At 37.0% G+C, this 25,179-nt stretch overlaps 1 protein-coding gene across 1 annotated transcript in view; it reads right to left on the minus strand.

Moving 5' to 3' along the window:
* The window catches only part of LOC127028023 (rapamycin-insensitive companion of mTOR-like), a 63,701-nt gene that overhangs the window by 35,207 nt on the left and 3,315 nt on the right, over positions 1 to 25,179 (minus strand). The window contains exons 2-14 of the mRNA XM_050913852.1: positions 21,897 to 22,028; positions 20,818 to 20,881; positions 16,380 to 16,506; positions 15,224 to 15,393; positions 14,911 to 14,978; positions 13,826 to 13,893; positions 9,746 to 9,828; positions 8,959 to 9,046; positions 7,836 to 7,926; positions 7,635 to 7,701; positions 7,452 to 7,532; positions 2,510 to 2,610; positions 185 to 347 (exon numbers count right to left, since the gene is read on the minus strand). Of these exons, the coding sequence (XP_050769809.1) occupies positions 185 to 347; positions 2,510 to 2,610; positions 7,452 to 7,532; positions 7,635 to 7,701; positions 7,836 to 7,926; positions 8,959 to 9,046; positions 9,746 to 9,828; positions 13,826 to 13,893; positions 14,911 to 14,978; positions 15,224 to 15,393; positions 16,380 to 16,506 (1,107 nt within the window). The 5' untranslated portion in view covers positions 20,818 to 20,881; positions 21,897 to 22,028. The remainder of the gene's footprint in view (positions 1 to 184; positions 348 to 2,509; positions 2,611 to 7,451; positions 7,533 to 7,634; positions 7,702 to 7,835; positions 7,927 to 8,958; positions 9,047 to 9,745; positions 9,829 to 13,825; positions 13,894 to 14,910; positions 14,979 to 15,223; positions 15,394 to 16,379; positions 16,507 to 20,817; positions 20,882 to 21,896; positions 22,029 to 25,179) is intronic.

Here is a 25,179-nt window from a genome sequence, read left to right on the forward strand (position 1 = left end):
AGGAGTGAAATTACAATATAGTATCCACAAGTAGCTAGAAGACAAATTAAATGAAAATAATTCTACAAAGAACTCACATAAATGGCTCTGAATTAAATGAGAGAGTGAAGCTTGGGGGATGGGATCTAAGTCTCCAAAATACAAAATCAAATTCAGTTTTGAAAAAAATCAATAATGGTAATACCTTTAAAATAAAGATGTCTTTCTGCACACGGTACTGATCCCTTTTTTGGTGGGTTGAGATCGCTTTCTGAATAATATGATCTAAGTGGAGGCTGTAAGGTTTAGGTCCTCTTTTCTTCATCTCGTGAAAACGTTTTAAGCAGTTGAGTGCAGCACTTGCTCGTCTAATAGAAAAAATACTATAATCAGTATTTGACAACTGTTATTCCACTAAAGAGTGCCACTGCTATATCTTGAGTTAAATAAACATAGCTCAAGAAAGAATTCACCAACAATTCCAAAGCCAATAAAAATAAAATAATTTTCTTTATATAAGTTTTCATACTTCCATATCCCTCAGTCTTGTACTGAAATTATACAGAAAATTATCTTTCAGAATTTCTAGTACTGAAGAATGAGCCTTACTGATAACTTTTCTTTTACTCTGCAATTAGTGGTACTTTTCAGAGTTCACAGAAGATACTGCAAAGTTTAAAGCTGATAAAGTATTGTGAGATGTCACAGTAGATCAACGTTCTACAGTGAAGTTGAGATGGCTAGCTTCAACTTTGACTAACAAAGTATTTCTTGTAAATTCTCTTCCCCTGCCCAGAGGGTGGCAGGAGTATCAGTAGTATATTTCCTGCTCTTTATATCTAAACAGCTCAGCAACAGCACGTAAGAAATTTTCCAGGAAAAGATAGGAAGTAATAGAAATTACATTTGACATGGGCAGAAATGGTTAACTGCAAAATAATGGTAGTAGAGAAAAAAGTTTGCTGAGCAAATAAAATAAGGAAGTCTAAAAATGAGGAGATAAGTCTACCTTTCTTCCCCATAAACAAAAATTCTCATAGGGTAGGAGAGTGTTTTTTTTGTATTCTCTTCAAACAAACAAATACCTGTGAATTTGGTTGCCTACCTAAATTACATAAATTTAGTCCATAACAGGGCTTACAGTTTTTCAGAGTATGAAACAATGCAGAGTGTTGACCAAAACCAAGATCCCCAAATATAACAAATACTATATCCACAAAATCACTTTCTTCCAACAAAACCAGGACTTCTTACTACTCTATCAGGTATGTCCACAAATGCCAAAAAGCAAAAAACCTGCAAGTAATCCACAAACATATCCCTTCTGCTCTTCATCCTTCCTCTCCTCCCACAGCTTTGACCAAGTGGAATATCCTGTGAAGGAGTTTCAGATATGCTTTTTTTTTTTTTTTTTAAAAAAATAACTGTGTCTCAAAAATCTTCTAGTGACATGTAAGAAACCTTCAAAACTAAAAAGCAGAAGAGCATTAAGTTTCTGGGAAGCACTCTACAAGCAGCATTTATCATTTCACAGTAGCAGTTCAAAAAGATTCTGTAATTTATCACTGGCAACACAACGAAAGACAAAATATGAAGTTATGATACATTTATCAGAATACTGACCTGACAAACAAGATCAGGAATAACAAGAGTAATTAACAAAAACATTTCCTATAATTTACTGTTAGAAGAAACCCAACATGCTCAATTGAAATGGTCTTCCACAAAGAAATGCAAGTAAGACTGCTGAGTTACAGAAACATTTTAAAGACACTAGAATCTATCAAATTATTTGATTTCTTTCCTCAAGAGGTTTAAATTGTGTGAAGTACCCAGGAGATGGTATTTTATGACAGAGCACTTCTGAGGTTAAATTGCAAAATTAGTAGATGTATAGAGAAATTCCAAAAAATAAGGAAAACAAAATGCTGCACTAAGTTGCTTAAAATTTCTGTTCATAGTCTTATATTTAAATGGAAATGAAATGAACTGAAAAAATTATCAGTGCAAACTTCAAAAAAATACACCAGAAAGTTTTAACATAATTACTATTGTTACAATGACCAAAAGAAAAAAAAATTGGTACAGGCTTTTTTAGTTTGGAAAGCTTAATTGTATCAAAATGCCAAAAAAGAAGTGTGAAACAATGGAGAGGTCAAACACACAGAACACATCTCAGATGGTGCTTGGTCAATCAGTGCCTTAGAGTTCATTTAAGAAAAATTCTGTGTAAAAAAAAAAAATCTTGCAGTCTACACAAAAAAGTGTTCTGAAATCTACTATCAAAACTTTCTTTCCAAATTTCTGAATTTCTAAATTGTTACTGTAAATAGATCACACTTTTGGAATCATGCACTGGAAACTATTTCCCTAGTAAGTATCACAGAGCATTTCTATATTCTGTTTTTCTTTTAAATAGAAAGCAGTGGTTTCAGCCATCAGAAAACTCGTAATGTAGGTTTTCACTCAACTGCAGGGGGAAAAGGAGACGTACGTATTTTTGCTTTTAAGTGTAACTTAGAATTCTTACAGTCTTTTCTCTTTCATGATGTCAAAAGATGCTGCCATATTCATTAGCGTTGGTAAGCAGTGCAGGTGATGGCTGTGAGAATGAGGAAGGATTGTGTTTGCCTAAACAACAACAGAAGACTAGTTAGAATAACTTATTACAACATTTTCAGCCATCTCTTTAGGATCAGCATTTGAAGAATCTACCACTTTTCACAAGACTTTCACAAATGCATGATAACAAAACTACCTTTTGCATAACGTCAGAGCAATAACTACACATACCATTTTGAATATTTGATCTAATTAATCAATCTGAAATACAATTGAAAATAACTTAAGACAATTTTAGGACTCAGAGCCTTCTTTCGGAGCCTTCTCATTTGTATTTTTTGCATTGGTGGTTTTTAAAGTTGTAAAATGCAAAAACATGCAAAGCATCAGATATCCTTATATCACGTGTATAAAAGCACTAAAAACCCTAAAATCAGGAACACAATTTAAGCTAATGATGTTCATTCAATACTTCTGAATACCAATGATTCTGCACGAAAAAATTATCTGATAAACAAACAGAACTTCATAAATTACTGGACATTTAATGTCTTATTTTGGGAAACATTTGGGCTTTGGGAAACAATTTGGGTAGTTGTGCAAATACTTTTGAAAGCTAAAGAATAATGAAGATAAAGAAATTAATTCAATATCTTAAAATTAGAGTAAATATTTGTTCAATGTTTTGATAAACAGTCATCTCAGATTAGTGAATCATCTCTTCAGAAAACCAAAGAATACCTATGCTTTTGCAGCACACTCAAACATCAGTGCATCTAATCACTCCCATTCAAAAGTATTCCAGAAACCATGAAAAACAGCATAGGTTAATGCAGATTCCTCTTTTTAAACTACATGGCTGACTGAACACTCAAAAAACTCCGCCAATTATTTAAAGGGAAGAAAAAAAAAAAAATCATTGAAGAGACTAAAGAACAGATTTGTTGTGGTTGTGACCCATGCTGCTGAGCTGAGCTGTTGTAAATCACTGTAGCGATAAGCAATCCTATACCTGAAGATTGTGGTCTTGTTTTTTGGGGCATTAAGGACAGGTCAATCCCGCACCACTGAAATGAGTCTATAGTCTGAAGATGCAGACTATGTCTAATAACTCATATTCAAATTTTTGTAAGACAAAGTTGTATTTCACAATCTTACTGTCTCTTATAAAGCAGTTCATTTGAAAAAAAAAAAACCAAAAGATAAACAAAAAAACAAACCACAAGAAAACTGATCAAAAAGTGCTCTGCTCATATACTTCTTGCCATCAAGAAATGTCGTGAAAAAGAAAGAACTGTTTTGCAAGAAAGGTAAATCATATTACTTTACATATGACTAACAGTTTCTCAGCAGGCTGAAAGGTAGCACTAGAGTGTATATGAAAACAATATCATCTCTATACCAAAATAATTTAGGTCAAGTTCTGCTCTTCAAGCAGGTTTCTTTTGGTTGGTTGGTTTTGGTCTGGAGTAGGTTAAAGCAACCTGAGCAAGACAAATACAGTAGTGCCGTGATGGACGGTTATAGGCTCTTCAGGAGGGATAGGCAGGTCAGGCGAGGCGGGGGGGTGGCACTGTATGTAAGGGAGGGGTTGGACTGTATGGCGCTTGCAGTTGGCGATGACACAGTTGAGAGCCTCTGGGTAAGGATGAAGGGGAAAGCAAAAAAAGCGGATGTTGTTGTGGGAGTCTACTATTGACCACCCAGCCAGGGCGATGACACCGATGAATTATTCTACAAGGAATTAAGTGATATCTCTAGATCAGCTGCCCTTGTCCTTATGGGTGGATCTTAACTTCTCAGACATCAACTGGGAATATCATGCAGTGGACACAAACAGGTCCAGGAAATTCCTGAAGCATGTTGAAGATAACTTCTTGGTGCAGGTACTAAGGGAGCCAACTAGGAAAGGTGCCCTCCTAGATTTGTTGTTTATAAACAGAGAGGGACGCGTGGGCTCAAGTGGTGATTGGTGGCTGTCTTGGTCACAGTGACCATGAAGTAGTTGAGTTTCAAATCGTTGGAGATAATAGGAGAAAAACTGCCAGCAAAACTTCGACCCTGGATATGGGGAGAGCAGACTTTGGGCTGCTGAAGGAACTAGTTAGTAAGGTCCCCTGGGAATCTGCTTTTGAAGGTATTGGGGTCCATGAATGCTGGTCACTTTTTAAGAGCCATCTCTTAAGAGTGCAGGAGCAGGCAATTCCAAAGTGTCGGAAGTCAAGCAAGCAGGGCAGAAGGCCGGCTTGGCTGAGCAGGGATCTTCTTCTAGAACTTAGACAGAAAAGGAAAGTGTACGGGCATTGGAAGCAAGGACAGGCAACATGGGAGGACTAGAGAGATGCTGTTTGCCACTGTAGGGAGAAAGTTCATGCAGCCAAAGCTCGATTAGAGTTCAAGCTGGCCGGCACTGTGAAGGACAACAAAAAGGGCTTTTTAAAATATGTTAACAGCAAAAGGACAATCAGAGATAACATTGGTCTATTATTTGATGAGGTCAGTCACCTCACAAATAGGGACGTAGACAAAGCAGAGATGTTTAATGCCTACTTCACCTCTGTCTTCAACACCGATGATGGGCCCTGGGACCCCCGGAGCCCTGTGTTGGAAGACCGTGACTGGGGGGATGATAAACTCCCAGCCGACCCTGAACTTGTTCGAGACTTGCTGCTCCAGCTGGATGCGCATAAGTCTATGGGGCCCGATGGGATTCATCCCAGGGTACTGAAAGAGCTGGCCAATGCCATCGTGGGACCTCTCTCCATTATTTTTCAACAGTCTTGGGAGTCTGGAGAGGTCCCAGTCGACTGGAAGCTGGCAAATGTTGTCCCAATTTTCAAGAAGGGTAAGAAGGAAGCCCCTGGCAATTACAGGCCTGTCAGTCTCACTTCAGTGCCTGGTAAAATTACGGAGAAGGTTATTCTGGGAGTTATTGAAAAACACTTGAGAGACAATGCAGTCATTGGTCATAGCCAGCACAGGTTCACGAGGGGAAAGTCCTGCTTAACTAACTTAATTTCCTTTTATGACAAGGTCACCCATCTAGTTGACCAAGGGAAGCCAGTAGATGTGGGGTTTTTGGATTTTAGCAAAGCTTTTGATACTGTCTCTCACAGTATCCTTCTGGACAAAATGTCCAGCACACAGCTAGACAAGTCCATAATACTTTGGGTAAGCAATTGGCTGACGGGTCAGGCTCAAAGAGTTATAGTAAATGGGGTTACATCAGGCTGGCGGCCAGTCACCAGTGGGGTTCTGCAGGGCTCAGTTTTAGGGCCAGTGCTCTTCAATATTTTTATAAATGACCTGGACGCAGGAGTCGAATGTACCTTAAGTCAGTTTGCTGATGATACTAAACTAGGAGGAGCTGTGGACTCCCTTGAGGGTAGAGAGGCCTTACAGAGAGACCTGGATAGACCAGAGAGCTGGGCAATCACCAACCATGTGAAATTTAACAAGAGCAAGTGCCGGATTCTCCACCTGGGACAGGGTAATCCTGGTTATACATACAAATTGGGGGACGAGAGGCTGGAGAGCAGCCCACGGAAAGAGATCTGGGGGTTTGGGTCGATGGCAAGTTGAATATGAGTCAACAGTGTGCCCTGGCAGCCAAAAGGGCCAACCGTGTCCTGGGGTGCATCGAGCACAGCATAGCTAGCCGGTCGAGGGAGGCGATTGTCCCACTCTACACTGCACTGGTGCGGCCCCACCTCGAGTACTGTGTGCAGTTTTGGGCGCCTCAATATAAGAAGGACATCAAACTATTAGACTGTGTCCAGAGGAGGGCGACCAAGATGGTGAAAGGCCTCGAGGGCAAGGCTTATGAGGAGCGGCTGAGGTCACTTGGTTTGTTCAGCTTGGAGAAGAGAAGGCTGAGGGGTGACCTCATCGCAGTCTACAACTTCCTCAAGGGGAGGGCAGAGGAGGGGGAGGTGCTGATGTCCTCTCTCTGGTGACCAGCGATAGGACACGAGGAAATGGAATGAAGCTGCGTCAGGGGAAGTTCAGATTGGACATTAGGAAAAGGTTCTTCACTGAGAGGGTGGTCGGTCACTGGAACAGGCTCCCCAGGGAAGCGGTCACGGCACCAAGCCTGCCAGAGTTCAAGGAGTGTCTGGACGATGCTCTTAGTCATATGATTTAGTTTTAGGAAGTCCTGCAAGGAGCAGGGAGTTGGACTTGATGATCTTTATGGGTCCCTTCCAACTTGAAATATTCTATGATTTATGAATAAATTTACAATTTCCTCTCATCTCTAGCTGTTGAAATAAGTATAAATCCTGTCAGTGTGGAATGGTAAAGACTAATCTTGTTGCGATACAGTGTGAAGGAAAAAAAGAGAAGCTACTATAAGAGATTTTAAGGAGAGGGAAAAGGAACGAAGCAAGGTCCCTTCAAGCTTCTCTGCAGCAGGGGCTACCAACAGCAGTGCTGAAATAGCACTCCATCAAGTTGGAGTTGCCTGAATGAATAATATGAAGTGCCCAAGGCACATCAAGCTGAACATCAAAAAGAGTTTCACCTGCTTAGCCTGCGAGGCAGAAAGCTAAACACACTGCCACAGAGCTACCATCATTTTAGGAAAAGCAAAAAGCATCAATAGTCCTTTTCCCAAACACAGTAACCAATGAGTGAGTTTGCAGGACTCCAGCTTAAAAATACAACTGGTTACTGAGGATTATCCTTGGAGCAGAAGCCCTAGCACTTTCAGTGCATTCCAAACCGCCTTCTTATCGAATCATGCTAGTTTTAATATATGAAGCGCCATATGCTGTAATATAAAGTAACCTATTATTTTGATGAAAAGTGGATGTTCCAAATTTGTAACATAAATTCAAAGCTATAATAGAAAATAGATATTTACAATGAGCTAATAATACTACTTATTCTCAGCAAAAAGTCTTACTTACCATGTGCAAAAGTTCTCCTAAAAGGATAGTTGCTCTAACAGATACATGGTCATCACTACTTGTGATCACTTCAACCAGACCCTTCAAAAAAGTTAAAAAATTATTACATTTAATAACACCTTATTTTAATGTTTATAGAAAAGAAGTAGCAAGCATCTATTTAAACTTCAAGACATTAGTTACCTCTAGAAGTCCATTAGTAATAAAAGCTGAAAGCACTAAAGCCAGATAATTATCCATGAGATCAGGCCTAAGGAGAAAAAAGTATGGAAATGGTTTAGAAAGTACATTTCTTATTGTGTCTGCAAGAAAACAACAAATATTTTTGTCAACAACAACAGAAAACTAAAACAAGAGTTTAGACTGAGTTTGCTAAATGCTCACCTTGACCTGGCTCGATGTGGTAGTATAGTTTTAGCTTCAGCAGCTACAAAGCCATCAGAAAGTCTCCAGCAGTCCTGAAACCTGCTTGGATCTATAACAAGAAAATATGGACAATGGTAATTATAACACTGGATTTCATAGTGTTATTTTAATAGTTGTCAGTATGTAAATAATAGGTCTCACTAACTGTTATTTCAGGTTTAAAATTATAGAAAATTTTGTCAGAAGGGATCTCTAACAAGTCATCTAATCCAGTCTTGCACAAACCAAGGCTAACTTCTAAGCTAGGACAAAGATCTCATTTAAGTATCAACCAAAATAATGAAATTTCCAATTCATAAACACATTAAACTTGTTTAACAGAAAATATCATAAACACCTAAAATTTTAAACCGTACATCCATATGTCGCAAAGTAGCAAGTTTGCAACAAAGAATGATTTATTTACTTATAAGCACAGAACAAGGATTAAGCTTGATTATACAACTGCATGACAAAGACATTATAACCAGAGTTTGAAGAAAAGAATTGCTGGAACATTAAAGGCTGAGACTTGCTCCTTTTGGGCTCATACTTTTGCACTATGAGACAAACCAGAAGATACTCTTTGGTTTACAAAGGAGTAATTCTAAATATGAAAGACTAACTCTGCTAAATATATAGACATGAAAACACATACACTTGCCCTAGGAAAAGTAAAAGTCTTCTGAAATGCAGCGGAGATAGCTAGCAGATACACAATATATAGAAAAGACCCTTTTTCATAACTTCTGTAACATTCACCAACACTTCTACATTACTAATGCTTCTAACACTTCAAAGAAGTCTAATTTGTAGTAACGTATTTACACAGTCTTTTGTGTAAATGCTCTACTACTGCTCTTGTATGAAACATACAACTGATATATAGTAAGGATGTCAGAAGAAAGACTTCTAGTAGCTTGATCAACACTGAACAGTTGATAAAGAGTTTTAAACAGGACTTCAGAACACCCAATGAATTCAGTGATGAAACAGTTAAGAATGACATAATTTACAATATAGAGGAAACAGCAAAGGGTTCAAATGTGGAGAAGAGCTTAATAGAAAGAATTTTTATGTGAACCAGTACTAAAATACTTACCTACACTGAGAAGTGCCTCAATAAATTCTTCTGCAACAACAGGGAGAGGAAGGCGAAATATATCATAAAGAACTTCAAGCAGACCTTGCTACCAAAAAGAGAGGCAGAAATTTTATAGATTTACAAAAAATGGTCTTTTTGTTCACTATTAATATTGAAGTTGAGATTTCTAGAGAGTGCTAAAATTGGTGTCTTTGTTTCAGGATTTCTTTTAGGATAACATGCTTATTATCATAATCTGAATGAATCTGGAGAAGAGAAGGGAAGGGAAGGGGCTTGCTTACTTTAGAAGCGTGCCTGACTGTCACTACAAATTCTACAGAAGCTCAGGATACTTGGATTACAGTTTTTTAGAACAGCTGGTACTGCCACCATCAACTTCTTCATTTAGCAGGTAATTGGGAAGAAACATTTTTATTTATCTCTGATTCAATGCTTTAAACTCATAAATGCAGCTACTGTGAATTTGCTTTGACTTGTGGCCAGAGTAAAAATTAGTTTATGCACTTTTCTCTCCTCCATTCCCTCCTCTCAGACATACAAGGTGTGATTCCATTCTCATGTGTAAGGAGCTGAGAGAAAAAGCAGGCAACTTGCTTAAGATCACACAGGAATTTTATAATGGAATTACAGACTTAGACTTGCGGGTCAAATAAAGTTGAGGCTAGTGGTCTCATAATTGGAATCTGCGTTTAAACCACTAAACTGATAAAATTGTTAAAGTTTTAAATGTTAATTAAAACATTCAATATTATTCCTATATCAGTACTAAATATTTACCACCTACCCGTATTTCCATATTTGGTATACAGAGTACCCCAATAAGAGACTGAATCCCAGAATTTCCAGGTTTGCACAGACTGATAATACCTAGAAAACATTAAATACATAATAATATTCCATCACCAAACAAAAAAAAAGCATTAGACACATTGTTAAAGTTTATTTCCAGTTTGAATACAAGCACAGATGATAAAAATTACTAATCATAAACATTTTTCACCTTTATAATGTCGTCTTTCTAATCAATGTTTAACAAAGCTTTCTAATCACAAAACTTTGTTTCTTCATTAAAAAATATAGCTACTTTTACCCTTTCTACTGTGAACAGTATTCTCAAATTATCTGCAAAACCAACATTTACATGGAAGAAGTGGCAGAAAGAAAAGACAAAGTTGTCAATAAAGAATAAATCTTAAACCTGAAAGATCTGCATCATCTTGGCAGATCTGTGAGCAGTTTCTCCATCAAAAGCTGTATCTTAAACTAATAAATTATTTAGTTACCTTTAATCTTAGGTGAATTCTAAACAGCGAGTTTAAATATACTTGGAATAACATTCTCTGTGCACCGTTTTTAATCATCTTTTCCAAAATGACAAGTGCTCATCTCCAGAATTTTCATAGAATCATAGAATAGTTTGGGTTGGAAGGGACCTTTAAAGGTCATCTAGTCCAACCTGCCTGCAATGAGCGGGGACATCTTCAACTAGATCAGGTTGCTCAGAGCCCCATCCAACCTGGCCTTGAACACTTCCAGGGATGGGGCATCTACAACCTCTCTGGGCAACCTGTTCCAGTGTTTCACCATCCTCACTGTAAAAAAATTTCTTCTTTTTTTTTTTTTTTTTTTAAACACAGTTGATTTTACTTTGCATAAAATCTCTTATAATTTGGTCCTTTTACACTATATTTTTACTCAATTAGTTTAATATTTCAATATTAATAAGGCAAACCCTCAAATTGTTTATAAATGTTACAGAATACCTCCTGAAGCTAATGATTACACTGATTTTCAGCCTCAAATTACATAAAAATCTCTTAATTCAAAGCATGGCTGCAAAAACCTTGCTTGTTTCCTTGACCATTTCTCTTCATACATCACAGAATAAATTAAAACTTACAGTAACATGCTATCCAGAAAACAAGTTTCTCCAAAATGCAACTTTAAGTAAACAAAAAGCAGCCAGGTTTGCACACCTTTTTGTCTTACATATTATAAACCCAAATCTTCACTCATTAAAAACTACTAAAAGATGAAAAGTATCACATACTCATCTATTTGTTGTCACTAATACAAATTTAACTTTAATGACATGTGCTTTATATGAACTTGAAGAAAGTTCTCAAGTTCAAAACTTTCATGTCACACAAATTTATGACAAGCACATGTGGCCACATACACATTAATGGCATTTAAATATGTTCCACAGTGCACCTCAGAGGCCTCCCCCCCCAATAGCATATAACAGCCTGTGGCGGGTTACCCTTGGCTGGCTGCCAGGTGCCCACCAAGCTGCTCTATCACTCCCCCTCCTCAGCTGGACAGGGGAGAAAAAATATAACGAAAGGCACATGGGTCAAGATAAGGACAGGGAGATCACTCACCAATTACCATAACAGGCAAAACAGACTCGACTTGGGGAAATTAATTTGATTTATTATCAATCAAGTCAGAGTAGGGTAATAAGAAAATAAAACCAAATCTTAAAACCTTCCCCCCCACCCCTCCCTTCTTCCCAGGCTCAACTTTACTCCCAAATTCTCTACCTCCTCCCCCCTGAGTGGCGCAGGGGGACAGGGAATGGGGGTTGTGGTCAGTTCATCACACATTGTTTCTGCCGCTCCTTCCTCCTCACACTCTTCCCCTGCTCCAGTGTGGGGTCCCTCCCACGGGAGACAGTCCTTCACGAACTTCTCCAATGTGAGTCCTTCCCACGGGCTACAGTTCTTCACTAACTGCTCCAGCATGGGTCCCTTCCACGGGGTGCAGTCCTTCAGGAACAGACTGCTCCAGCATGGGTCCCCCACGGGGTCACAAGTCCTGCCAGCAAACCTGCTTCAGCATGGGCTCCTCTTTCCACGGGTCCACAGGTCCTGCCAGGAGCCTGCTCCAGCATGGGCTTCCCACAGGGTCACAGCCTCCTTCGGGCATCCACCTGCTCTGGCGTGGGGTCCTCCACGGGCTGCAGGTGGATATCTGCTCCACCGTGGACCTCCATGGGCTGCAGGGGGGGAATCTCTGCTCCGGTGCCTGGAGCACCTCCTCCTCCTCCTTCTTCACTGACCTTGGTGTCTGCAGAGTTGTTGCTCTCACATCTTCTCACTCCTCTCTTCCAGCTGCAGTTGCACAGGTTTTTTTCCCCCTTTCTTAAATATGTTACCACAGAGGCGCTACCACTGTCACTGATTGGCTTGGCCTTGGCCAGCGGCGGGTCCATCTTGGAGCCGGCTGGCATTGACTTTATCGGACACGGGGGAAGCTTCTAGCAGCTTCTCACAGAAGCCACCCCTGTAGCCCCCCCCGCTACCAAAACCTTGCCACGCAAACCCAATACATGGCCACAATCCCAACTGCAATTCAGGAATAGATTTAGGTGCATGCAGTCATTGCTGCATGCCCCAATTTCAACTCTAAGGACACGATCGCACATGAGGATAAAGGACAGTAATTAGCTCTAAAGAATAACCCAGTCTGGAGAATAAGGAGAGCAGAACAGTAGAACAAATCAGATAGTACAGACGGGGGGGGGGGGGGGGGGAACAAACAAAAAACCACTCCCAAACAAAAATATGCCTAAAAAGCCATAACAAAAAAAACCCCACCCAAACAAACAACAAAAAAAAAACCCCAAAGAAAACCACACAAAAAAACCCCCCCACACCACAAAAAACCACACACCACCACACCAAACAAACAAAAAAAACCAAAACAAAACCAAAAACACCCTCAAGCCTGGTTTTGCTACATGTCCTTTGGGAAGACTGACAGTATAAGGACATTTTTGTACTAAAAACTGTTAAGATATTAGTCTCTAACATAACAAGTAATATAAAAAACAAGAAGGAAGAACATATAATAGTGAAAGTACCACAGCAAGTAACATATTCCAAGACAAGTTCAAGTGACTGAAGAAACAATTTTCAGGCTTATGCTATTAGTTCTAAGTGTCTGAGTTAAGGAAGATGCAGCAACACTCCTATCAGAAACTGCTTCTCAGAAGTTTCAAATTTGTCACAAACTTTCCAAGCTTCCTCCCCAAACAAGTGAGATCACGTGAGAAACTTTTGAAGGATACCTGGATGTTAAATTAAGCTTACTGATCATTTTCAGAACATTAAAAAATAAAGCAAATAATCTTACAAAGCAAAAGCCTTTCTATACAGTCTGAATCTTTCCTAAGTACAGCCTGTAAAAATCCTAACCAAAATTTTGCTAAATGGTCATATCAACTGATTTAGTTTATTTGCAAGACACTGTCTTGACTAAAAGAACAAGCAGTCCCTGAGGCAATATCTTTATGTTAGATATTGTAATATTGCAGAGAAAGGATTTAGAAAAATGCGAAAACCTACTTTTTCAATTTAGAAGTGTCTTCTACATGAAAAGTTCAAAACTATGTCCATACTGCAATTTATCCTCAACTATAGCACTTGGTAAAAGCAGGTGCTAATGAAACTATTCTGTTGATATCTCTTCGCATAGGCAAATAGATTTCTTATTTACAATGGCAGAACAACCTCAAAGGGAAATTCTTATGATATGATGCTATTTTCAACATCCTCTCACCCATCAGATGTCAAGAAGTACCATCAAGGTACAACTTATATGGCATTCTATTAAAAAAAAAAAAAAAAAAAAAGAGCTGTGTATTGTCATTAGAGTTAGTCTAAGAAAACTATGTATGAGTCCTCCAATTTAACAATATCAAAACACATCTTAGTACCATTGTAGGATGGTATTGATAGAAATTAGACAGATCAAGAGAAACAGATTCTGTGCTTAAATAAACTACTCTTTTACACTAGAAAGTAAAATTCTCCTTCCAGTCATCCAACTTCAAACAAACAAACAAAAAAAATCTTACCTGCCCATGATCGAAATGCTGCCACTATTCCCATTTTACTAGCTAGGAACCGTGCTTCTCTGTCCTCTCTGTCATTAAAATAACAAATGTCACAATACACAGTTAATTACTCTAAAACAAACAGTGTTACTAACATAGCAAGTAAAAAATAGTTAACTGAAATTTTAGATGGGGGACAAAATCCAGAGTAAGAAAAATCTGTTACGTACATATATGTGTGTATATATGTATGCAATGTGTACACACACACACACACGTGTAAAGATTAGAATTTTTTAAGTATTGTTACTTTCCCTTTTTCAGTGAAGGTTCCACGGTAGGAGGATCACATCAAAAGTAAACACCTATATTTGGTCAGATGATTCACTCTGAAGCCTCCGCTGACAGTAAGACTACAGCAGGGGCCACTTGGACACTGATTCAGTTACGCAGACCTAAGCGTCTATTGCCATTTGATAATGATAATAAAAAAAAAACCAACCCTGAATAATTAAAGTTGGAAGCAGTTTCAGGAGGTCTCTAGTCCAAACTCCTGCACAAAGAAGTTGTCAGCTCTGAGACCAGACCAGGTTATATGCAGGACTTTATCCAGTTGGATCTTAGAAACTCTCAAGGATGAAGGCTGCAGGACCTCTCTGGACAGCCTGTTCTAACACTTGACTGGCCTCACAGAATTCCCCCCCCCCCCCCCCGATATGGAAATGAGAGGTTCCAACTTGATTTCTGAGCCTGACCATACAACCATCAAACCTAAAACTAGCTCAAATGCAAACTCCTCATTGTGGATGTTTAAAGCTAGATAAAAAGAAACCCATACCTGTAGTAAGAAATTATGATTGTGATGATTTTTTAAGTAAAAGAAATATAATGGGGGGAAGGGAAGAAGGGTAAAACTAATTTTCCCTTTTAAATCTGAAATGCTTAACAATATTTTAGGAAGTTGCATTCTAACGTGCTATCATATTCAACTTCAAATAGTTTAATATTAGCTAATTGCTTTTATTTTGTCACTTTGGAAAGAAAAATAGTTTAATTCCAGTACCATGAACACAACCGGTAGCATAAGTAGCAGCACTAACACTTACTTGAGTTGTCCTTCTGCTGTGTCTGGATTATGCCTGTAGTGAAAATCTGTGTAAGGAGCTAAAATTCGCTAAACAAAAGAAAGACATGCATTACTTTCACATGAGAATAGTTAACAGGTCTTGCCCTTTCCTCAGTCCCACTCCAATCTGTCATGACATTCCTGCTTTATAAATCATTAAGCTCTTAGCCTAAAATGTTGCATTTAAACATTTTGCACTAATACAGAAGGTGAAATCTGAAGTGAAAATTAAACATGTTCATTAGTAATACAATGCTTAACTTCTGTCACTAAACAAGTAAAACTGAACCCACCTCTAACTCTACATCTGCTCGCACATACTGTCGGGTCTTTGGATGATTAATGAGGTGCAAAACTGTAGTTATCAAAGCCTCATTTATTCGGCTTAGCTGACAGTCAATCACATTTTTCAAGATGGTACTTAAACCACCACGAAGAGCCACCACCTCGGGATTCTGAAGTGCTAAATAAAGAAAAACATGTCGCTTCGGCCAGTGATAGGAAAGAAAACATTTCACGACTTCCAATACAACAAACTTCTTGTCTGTTTAGTACATATATCTTTTTCTTCCTGAACACTGCTGAGGCACACAATAAAGCTTTCAATGACTGACATTAGCAATAAATTGAGATTTTTGATTAATTTATCATCAACAAAAATACTGGTCAGTCAGTCACCATTGTGCAGCAATTTCCCAGCTTATTTCCAACCAAGTTTCCATACAGTAGTGTCTGGATTTCCCTGCAAAAAGGTTTTGTGCTTCACTGGACTGACATGGATAAAATATTTATACTAGAATATAAATGAGTAACAGATTGTTCAGTTCTTTAAAACAGAAGTTTGTATTTTGAAAACGTTGCTGAAGTTATTTCTCATTGATTGATACAAAACTGAAAAAAACTTTAAAAAAATCAGCACCCACATACAAGTATAGGGAGTTAGTATAAGTCACTGTCCAGACAGCCTTTACATGGACACAAATACTGACTTCCAGAAGCCAGCTAACCACAGTACCCACCGTAAAAATTTTTAAAGGAAAATGTTTTGTAGTTCTCTGAACACTTGTACATTTGTCAGCACCTCGTGTATGGAACTTTCCCTACTTCAAATCCATTAGTTTTAGAAACATCAACTGCAGCAGGGAAACGTTTTTAAGATAACGCAAAAATTGGCAAGTCTTAAAGGAAAGTACAGTACCTGAAGTCTTCAGGTACTTCACTTAATAGATTTTGATTTTAAGTTAAAGTGATTTTGTTTGATATCAAACTAATGACTAAAATATATAAAATGGACATTAAGAACATTTAACATGATTCATTAGTTATTAAACAAATACCCTTAATTATTTGAATACAATCTATTTAATATGAACCCACAAAAGAGAATCTCTTAGAAGACTGATGACAACCACATCAAAATTTTTCTTAATTAGCTTTCAGTTATCTTACCTAGTTCACAGATAATGGCTATACACGCTCGAACCATTCTGTCTCTTTCTTGAAGACCATCGTTTCCAACTGCTATCAAAGAATTAGTAATAGAACTGGGGAACAATGAAGCATTCACAGTGATCATCTGCCAAAAGTGAAAGAAAAAGCCCTCTGGTTTCTTCATAATATTTCTCTAAATATACTCAGATTCACTAGCATTTTGTTTCCTAGATACTACCAGACCACTCCATATATTACTTGGTTGTATCCTGCAAATCCTCAAAACACTTTCTTTCGTTCTTGAAATTCTTCATTTGTCAATTTACCACTCTTCCTGCTTCAGTTTTTTTATTTTTATATTATTTTATTATAAGAAAGCGTAAAAAAACCCTGACTGTTGCAGAGAGAAGTACTGCTACCTTCAGATTTTTTCCAAGAATTTCTTTATCGACAGAGAACACTATCCAATAACATAGTAGATTACAAACTCTTCTAGAAGATTCATTCATACTGCACCAGATATCTATCTTCAATACTTATTCAACTTTTTAATTAGCCAAGACTAAACTCTTTTGTTTTGTAGAGATCCTTAGGCTGCTGCAGACTACAAAAAAGGACAGCCAACAAAATAAGTTGCTATAGTATTTGGAAGGCAACTGTCAGCAACACTCTTATATCCTCTTCTATAGTACCTGATCTTCCTAAAACTGCAGTATAATACAACTTCATCATAAGTTATATAGCTATATGTCACAAAAAACACACACACTTTAAACGCGTTAAAAAGTTTTTAGATGTTTAGTGGATATTGAGCATTTTTTAACATCTCAATTTTATTTATTAGTAGAAAAAATGTGACATGGTTGAGTGGGCTATAACAAATTATGTTGTTCCCTTTTTAAGCAGTCAGACAAAAAAAAACCCCAAAACCTATTTCCCCTTAGTAATACATCTGTTTAACTTTAGTGATGTTCATGTTCCATAGTATACAGGATATGTATATTTACTTTTAGCAAACTATGAAAAAATGTGAACAGAAAGATACTCAGCCTTTGTAGTCAAAGTCTCATTTAGGGGGTGGAGTGGGTTTTTTTTGCCTTTAATGTGTGCACAGGGTCTTGCTCCTTTAATCTGGTATAAATTCTGCTTGTCCTAAACTAGCAGCTGAGGATTTCCATGACACAGGAGCTCTTCAGTAGTGTAAAGGAGCATTGGCTGCTAAAATCTGTTCTTCTATTTTATCTCAAATTTATTGCAAATTGTTTTTGTTTTTTAATTGAAGAATGACTAACCAAGGTTTAATTTAATATCCCTTTTGTTTCCAACAAAAGCAGGCTTATCTCCATTATTTTTCCAAAATTGCTTTGTCCTATATTCATTTTACCGCTACCTTAGATGTCTTACAGATATTTGTTCAGAGGATTACTTCCCCCCCCTTTGCAGAGAATATTAAAATGAGAAGAGATCAATCATCATGACAAATATATTTGAACGCTTTAACAACTTTATTTTTGAGACGTGTTTTTGAGAAACTTCTTGTCATACATAATGTTGTCACCCACAAAACAGGAAGCTTTAAGATAGGACTCTAAATAAAACCCAAACTCTTCCCCACCCACGCAGTCTTTCACTTTTACAATGGCATGAAGTAACAAGAATTAGCAATAGAATGGGTGTACCAATCCACTCTACAAAATTAACCTTTTTTTTCTACTGACATTGACATGTACTTAAGTGTGAGGACACAAGCAGCCTCTTAAGGCTGTTTTGCTTCGTTGTTTTCTTTGGTTTTAAGACATGAGAAGGAAAGATTTCTTTCTTTTAATATTCAATTCCAAGTATTTTAGTAGAATAAATACAAATAATAAATACAATCCATTTGCTTTCATTCTTCTCTACATATTGAAATGCAATTCTAAAGACCAAGGACAGGTGATGCAAGGCTACTTACAAGCAGCTATGATGAAATAAGTAACAAAGACTGAATTTGGTCTTTAGAGATTCCTTTAAAAAACAAAGAGGAAGAAAGGTGGTTCATATTATACCTCACCCTGACTTCTGCTTTGAAGATAAAACTTTCTGCCTATTAAATTACTGAAAAATGGGCAGAATGAATTCTATTAGATGGAGAAACACTTTCTGAAGCATTGCTAAAGATGACACTGCTAAATTACAAAGCTCTTACTAGGAAATGTAGAGGTGATAGTACTAAACACTGCCCCATAGAGTACAGTCAAAAGAGAATATGAGCACTCAGTCTTCAAAAAAAAAAAAGAAAATCAGAAACCAAGTTTAAAAAGTTTAAAGTTGTTTTTCTTTTCTCTTCCTACACTACTTTAACCTGCACTGTTTTTTAAACAAGTTTATCATTAAGTGCCTTTTATAAATTCATAAAACAGGATTAATATTTTACATTTTGTTCTACTCTATGACAAAGAGAAGAAAGTGAGAGAATGTTTTAAAAAGTTTTCTATCTATGCTATTGTTACATGGGCATTTTTGCTATCAAAGATGAGGTTAAAGAATTGCATCCATACTTTGGAACAGAAAACAATAGTTCCGAGATGCTGGTGGAACCCAGTTCAGCTCTTCCACAGCTCATAGTAAATTATCTCCTGCACAAATTAATTAAATCTGATTGTTATATTTGCCATTCATTCTCCTCTCTCCTAAGACCTTCATATAATCTTTTAGGAATCCTGGTATCGAACTACTGAGTCTGAAATCTTGCAGGAGATAAGGAGAGATGGGAAAAGGGCAAGAGTAGGGTAATAAAAAGACATTGTGAAAATACAGAATGTGCCATTCAGGACACGTGTCACAGTATCCTTTGTGAGAGATTTTCTCAAATATTGACTGCTCTGTGCCAATGCATGCTTAACTGCTGCAGCCCAGACAGGACATGAAAAAGGTGTTAACTTTACTTGTAGTCAGGTTGGGTGGCTTTTTGTTTGTCTGACATCATCTTTTAAGAAACAAGGATGTTCTAGGTAGCAAAAGATGTTAGGAAACATCATTCATCAACATAGTTCTCAGCATCGGAGAATCATCAGCATCCCTGTACAGCATGTACGTTCCATGCACGTACATCCCATGTACGGCATCCTTGTACAATGATGGAGAAAAAAAGCACTTGTGATCAGTCATATGATTTTTTTAATGTTTATCTTTCAGGATCATTTTTTTTAAGTCAACCTAATGGATTTATTTCTCTTGCTTCCTCTTGTTTCTTTCAAGCAAGACAGAAGTCTTTGCTCAACTAGAAAATGCTCAAGAAAGCCCAGGAATATGAGGACAAATTTCTGACCCAAATAAAACCAATTCATTATAAGTATGTTTCCATTCCATCTTCTGATTTAAGTTATTCCAGCCCTACACTGAAGCTCTTTTTTAAACCAGATTAGCAAAGAACTTTTATAAATTGTGACTTCCTCAAGGATCCATTTCTTTATGGTTATGTTTTTTGTTTGTTTGGGTGGGGTGGGTGTTTAAGCTTTAAAACTCTTTTTGGCACAATTGTTAATCAAGCATATTGTCTCTTCTGTAAGAAACCAAGTGAGCTCATTTTAAGAAAAGAAATTGCATATCAAGTTTTCATATTTTCAACCTAAATATATATATAAAAAAATACATATACACACAAAACAGATTAAACACACACAGTGCTCCTGGGGAACAATTCCAACTACTTCAAACCTTACTTGAGTCTTTGGTAGTTTTTCCTAAGATGCTCAGTAGAAGAATGTAAGCAAGATAAAGAATAAAAAAGTCCAGTAAAAAGGCAGAGTACTATATTGCCTGATAAAAATAGCTTCAGTAGCTGTATATGCCAATTTCTCTAGAATGAACTTGAAAATGCAACTACCACAGCTTCAAACATCTCACGTCCATGGGTATACAGGACAGTAACCACCACAGACTAACTACATCTTATTGTGTATCTGAGAAAAGAACTACAGATAGCATCAACCTCTATGGATAAAGCAATAAGGCTAAAAGCATTCCTTCAACTGATTATTCCAGCGATTACAATTTGCCTCATTTCTCAAATGGCAGAAAATCTCCCATCCTTGATTTACAGATGCTTAAACACACTATACGATAAAGTTAAATCATTAGATGAAACATAATAATATGGTTCTTATACCCTTGCATTCATCATTTGATTCCCCCCCCCCAAATCTTGTCCAGTTTCATCTCTATCAAAAGGAAAATTAGCAGGATTTTTCCAGCCCGCTCAAGATTCTCAGTGGTAAGAGATTAAAATCAAAACAAGTCTCAGCACTACCCCTCCTTCTCTCTTTTGAATTATCAGCTATAATTTCTTCTCACATGATAAAGTAAGGTAAGGTATTAGAGACTGTGTGGGGAAAAAAAAAAACTGCTGATGGAGAAAACTTGGAGTCAGCACAGCTGACTGGCATAGCTGATAAGACCATATACAGTTAGATTTTACCTTTCTGACTAATCGAAGTGCTTGTGTTCTTTCTACTTCATTACTCTGCTGTATGTCAATACACCTAAAATAAGTTAAAAAACATTGTTTATAACAGTTAAGGTGAAAGTTAAGTGTTGTTAACATGTCACAATATTTATGCAACTGAATAAACAGAAGAATATTATGACTGATTGTTTAAAAATTCTGCCTTTCAGCAAGCATACTCATTATGATTGGTCAATTAGCTTAATTTTATATTTTTTCCAGTTATCTTCATTATAATTAAATCACTAGAACATTCTCAAATATACAGTGACAAGGCATAACGACTTCAACAAATATTTTCTGAGCTAGCTACATTTGTCATTTCAAAAGAGACTAAAAGTATTTGTAACGTTTCACATTGTTTTCTGTGTGTTCTCAGATCAGAAAAGTCCTTTTGCTCCAACAAAATTAAACAGCACACTAAAATTTACTATGTGTGTATATTTATAAACAAAAACACACACATATATATCAGTATATTAAATCCAACAAGATTTTAACAAAGGAAGCACTAGAAATTATAATATTTAGATCTACTCATGATACTGATCTTATCTCATTATTAGTTTGCCCTTTGGTATTCTTTTGTTTTGTCATGGGTTATACATGGATTACAAATTCTTGGGCGTGAACTACTTTTCCCCTGACTTTGTACTAGAAGCTCTGAAGCACTATGATAATACAAAGAATCAGAACAACTCCCATAAAACAATACATGAAAATTACTGATGTTTCAACCTTCTAATAACACCACAGATTAATTTATGATTAGTGGCATTTACGATTCAAAAACATCTATAATTTGTCTAATTTTTAATTACTCATAGTATATCATATATTAGGACAGCATTTTATTTGAATTAGCTGGTGTGATGTATTATCCCTCTATTTTTAGAGGGATATTATTCATATTGAAGAAAAATTACTTTTATAAAGCTACATATCAAGAATGTAAGAGGATATGAAAACACCTTTTCTCACCTGTCTCAACCATGAAAAAACAAGTGATTTACAATTGTACCATTTACAACAAGAAAGAAAAGGAAAGTTACCTGGCTATCAAGTAATCCACTTTCAACTTTAGCACCTTCTGGAGAATACTGGAGTCTCGAATGAGATAGCGGAGGGCTCGCAATCCTGCTGCTCGCACCTCTTTTGCTTCATTTAGTAAAGCTAACCGCAGACTACGATGAAGAAAACAAGGGGAACAAACAATTATTTAGCAGCAGGTAGACTTCACCAACTGACATGCAGCTACTACCTACTCATTTAAAATCAAACTTTTGATTTTTAAAGAGAAATATTCTGCATTAATTTTCTGTCTTTGAGATATTCACCTGTACAGCCTAGAAGGCAAACCTTCACCCTGCCAGCAGATGTAGACAATATATTAATCTGAAAAAGCCACAAACCAATTTTTAATTTTTTTTAAAGAACAGTTTGTACATCCCTGAAATTATATACGACCAAGACTTGTATACAACTTGTTATTTGACAAAACAGCTGAGCACAATGTTAGTCCTGAAAAGGTATTCTGGATTAGTTACAATTTTCAAGAAAATTAACAGGTGGATAGTATTTCCTCCTCTGCTAGACTGCCAATCCATAAGCATGAGTCCTCAAAACAATGTCTTGACAGCTAACAGAGACAAATTTGCACCTTAAGTAATTATATGCACCCCTCACTAAAGATGTTATAGCACCAATGTTTACATGAAATGTGAAAGAGTCATAACTTAAGCAGTCCCACACAACACAGATTTCTATAGATTTAATTTCAACATATAACCGAAACATATTTCTCTTTAGACAGATTTTGAAAGCATTTTGCTTGCACCAAGGCAAGCTTTCCTAAACATAACTGTCATCATAATGTATTTTCCTAAATTTACTAGCTAGGTAAAAAGGAAGGAGATTTTGAAGACCTCCAGAGATGGAGTTTGAAAGTATTAAGTGACACACTGTCCTTTTGAAGGCCCTCAAAAGATTTGCCCCTCTTGCTTGACTACACAGGAAGGACGGAAGAAACAAACAACACACACAAAAAACCCCCACAAAACACTAAAAGAACCCCAACTCTCAGCCACATATTTTAGTAGGATTGTTTTAGTGGACATCTAAGAATGTAAATACTTCAGCCAGTGAGACTGAATTTCAACCTATACAAACTGATTATTTTTTTTTTCCTTTTCTTATTCTAGGATGGTCATGCATAGTAATCAGCTATTCCAAGGCCAAAATCTTCTGAATCTTTCTACAGATCAGCCAGCCTGTGTAAAAGTCACTATAACAGGAACCTACTTCCAGGCAATGTCTAGAAAAAGTAGAAAGGCTGCAATACTATATGCAAATAAAGATGAACTGATTATTACTTTCAGCACCAAGTAGGGAATTACTTCAGGAAGACCATCATTGCTGTAATATCAAATATGATTCTTCACATAAGAGTGCCACTAATTGTCTGTCTGTATTTACTTTAAGCTGAGCTAGAAGCAAATAAGAAACAGATTCCCAATATTGTGAGGTTAAGAAAAATTCTTCCTCTAAAAAAGCTGAACTAGGAGAGATTTATTTCCAAGTCATTCAAGAAAAGCAGACAGAAGACAAGTAACTCTTCAACTGTGTTGAGTAGATAATAGGTATTCTTTAGATCACGAATCATGCTTTGTTTCTAGTGTTGCAGATTTGCAGAGATGGAAGTCTGAGGGATGACCACATGAGACTCAGTTGTTCTTAGTGATATTTTTTCTATTTGGACTTTTACCTCGCAATTTGCAATTGGTTTAGATATGCCAGTTTAAGACACTTCAGCGGAATTTCCTTTTAGGACATGTTACCCATTACTCATGAAAACAGTGTCATTGCTATCCATGACATTTCTTATTAGGACAGCCAACTACTGAATCTGGATTTTTTTTTTTTTCTCCCTCATCAAGTACATTACTTTTATATTTGAGGGAAAAACGTCTCTTGAATTGCAGAACAAAACAATCTTTAGACAAATAGTTTCTCAAAAGTAATTAATGCTTTGAAAGCTTGTTCTACAACTCATGAGAGGAGGATATTCTTAATTTGTAGACAGAAGTTAATTTAGAATTGGCAACAGTGAAACCACAAAGGACAACGTTATCATGAGATCCAACATCCAAAAGCAGAAGGGACCAAAAAGGGATGTGTCACTATCTTTAAATAGTGAGAATGCAATGAAAATATATAGCTAGCCAGAAAGACATAGCCCTAAAATAAAGGCCATAAAAATCCATAAAGGTCCAATGAAAGCAATGACATACAGAAATTTACAAGGCTGAACAAAAACCTCTCCATTAAAAACAAAAGCTAAATAAAAAACCCTAAAAAAAAAAAAGACTGAACTGCAAAAACCTGAGAGAATGTAGCATGAGCAAAAAGAGAAACTTGACCCTATAAAGTCAATTAAGATATGCTACAGCAGGCAGAAAGAAAATATATAGGAAAACCTACACACATGTGTCTGTATGTGTCTGCATGTTCTGACTTCTCAGCTGTACTACAAGCAGAAAACTTGAAAAATGAATCAGACCCTGTCCTGGTTTCGGCTGGGACAGAGTTAACTCTCTTCTTAGTAGCTGGTACAGTGCTGGGTTTTGGATTTAGTGTGAGAATGATGTTGATAACACTCCGATGTTTTAGTTGTTGCTAAGTAATGCTTATCCTAAGCCAAGGACTTTTCAGTTTCCCATGCTCTGCCAGCAAGCAGGTGTGCAAGAAGCTGGGAGGGAGCAGAGCTGGGGCAGCTGACCTGAACTAGCCAAAGGGGTATTCCATACCATGGAACGTCATGCCCAGTATATAAACAGGGGGGAGTTGGCCGGGAGGGGCGGATCACTGCTCTGGCATCAGTCAGCGGGTGGTGAGCAATTGCATTGTGCATCACTTGTCTTTTCTTGGGTGTTATTTCTCTCTTTTTTTTTTGTTATATTCCTTTTAATTACAATTATTATTATATTTTTATTAGTAGTAGTATTATATTTTATTTTACTTTAGTTATTAAACTGTTCTTATCTCAACCCAGAGTTTTACTTTTTTTTCCCCCCAATCCTCCTCCCCACCCCACTGGGAGGGGGAAGGGTTGAGCAGCTGTGTGGTGCTTAGTTGCTGGCTGGGGTTAAACCACAACAACCCAAAAGGAAAGGGAGAAGGAATGAAGCAAATAAGAGAAACAAGCAGAGAAACAAGCACTTTCTTCGTACTAAGTCATTGCTTTAGAGGTCTGCATGAAGATTCCTAAAGTCTTTTTTATTATACTAAATATGAGTTAGACTAAGAAGTGAAAGTGATGGAAGAACTGGAGGAAAT

This window comes from Gymnogyps californianus, unplaced genomic scaffold, assembly GCF_018139145.2.
Source record: "Gymnogyps californianus isolate 813 unplaced genomic scaffold, ASM1813914v2 HiC_scaffold_138, whole genome shotgun sequence".
Classification (NCBI taxonomy): Eukaryota; Metazoa; Chordata; class Aves; order Accipitriformes; family Cathartidae; genus Gymnogyps; species Gymnogyps californianus.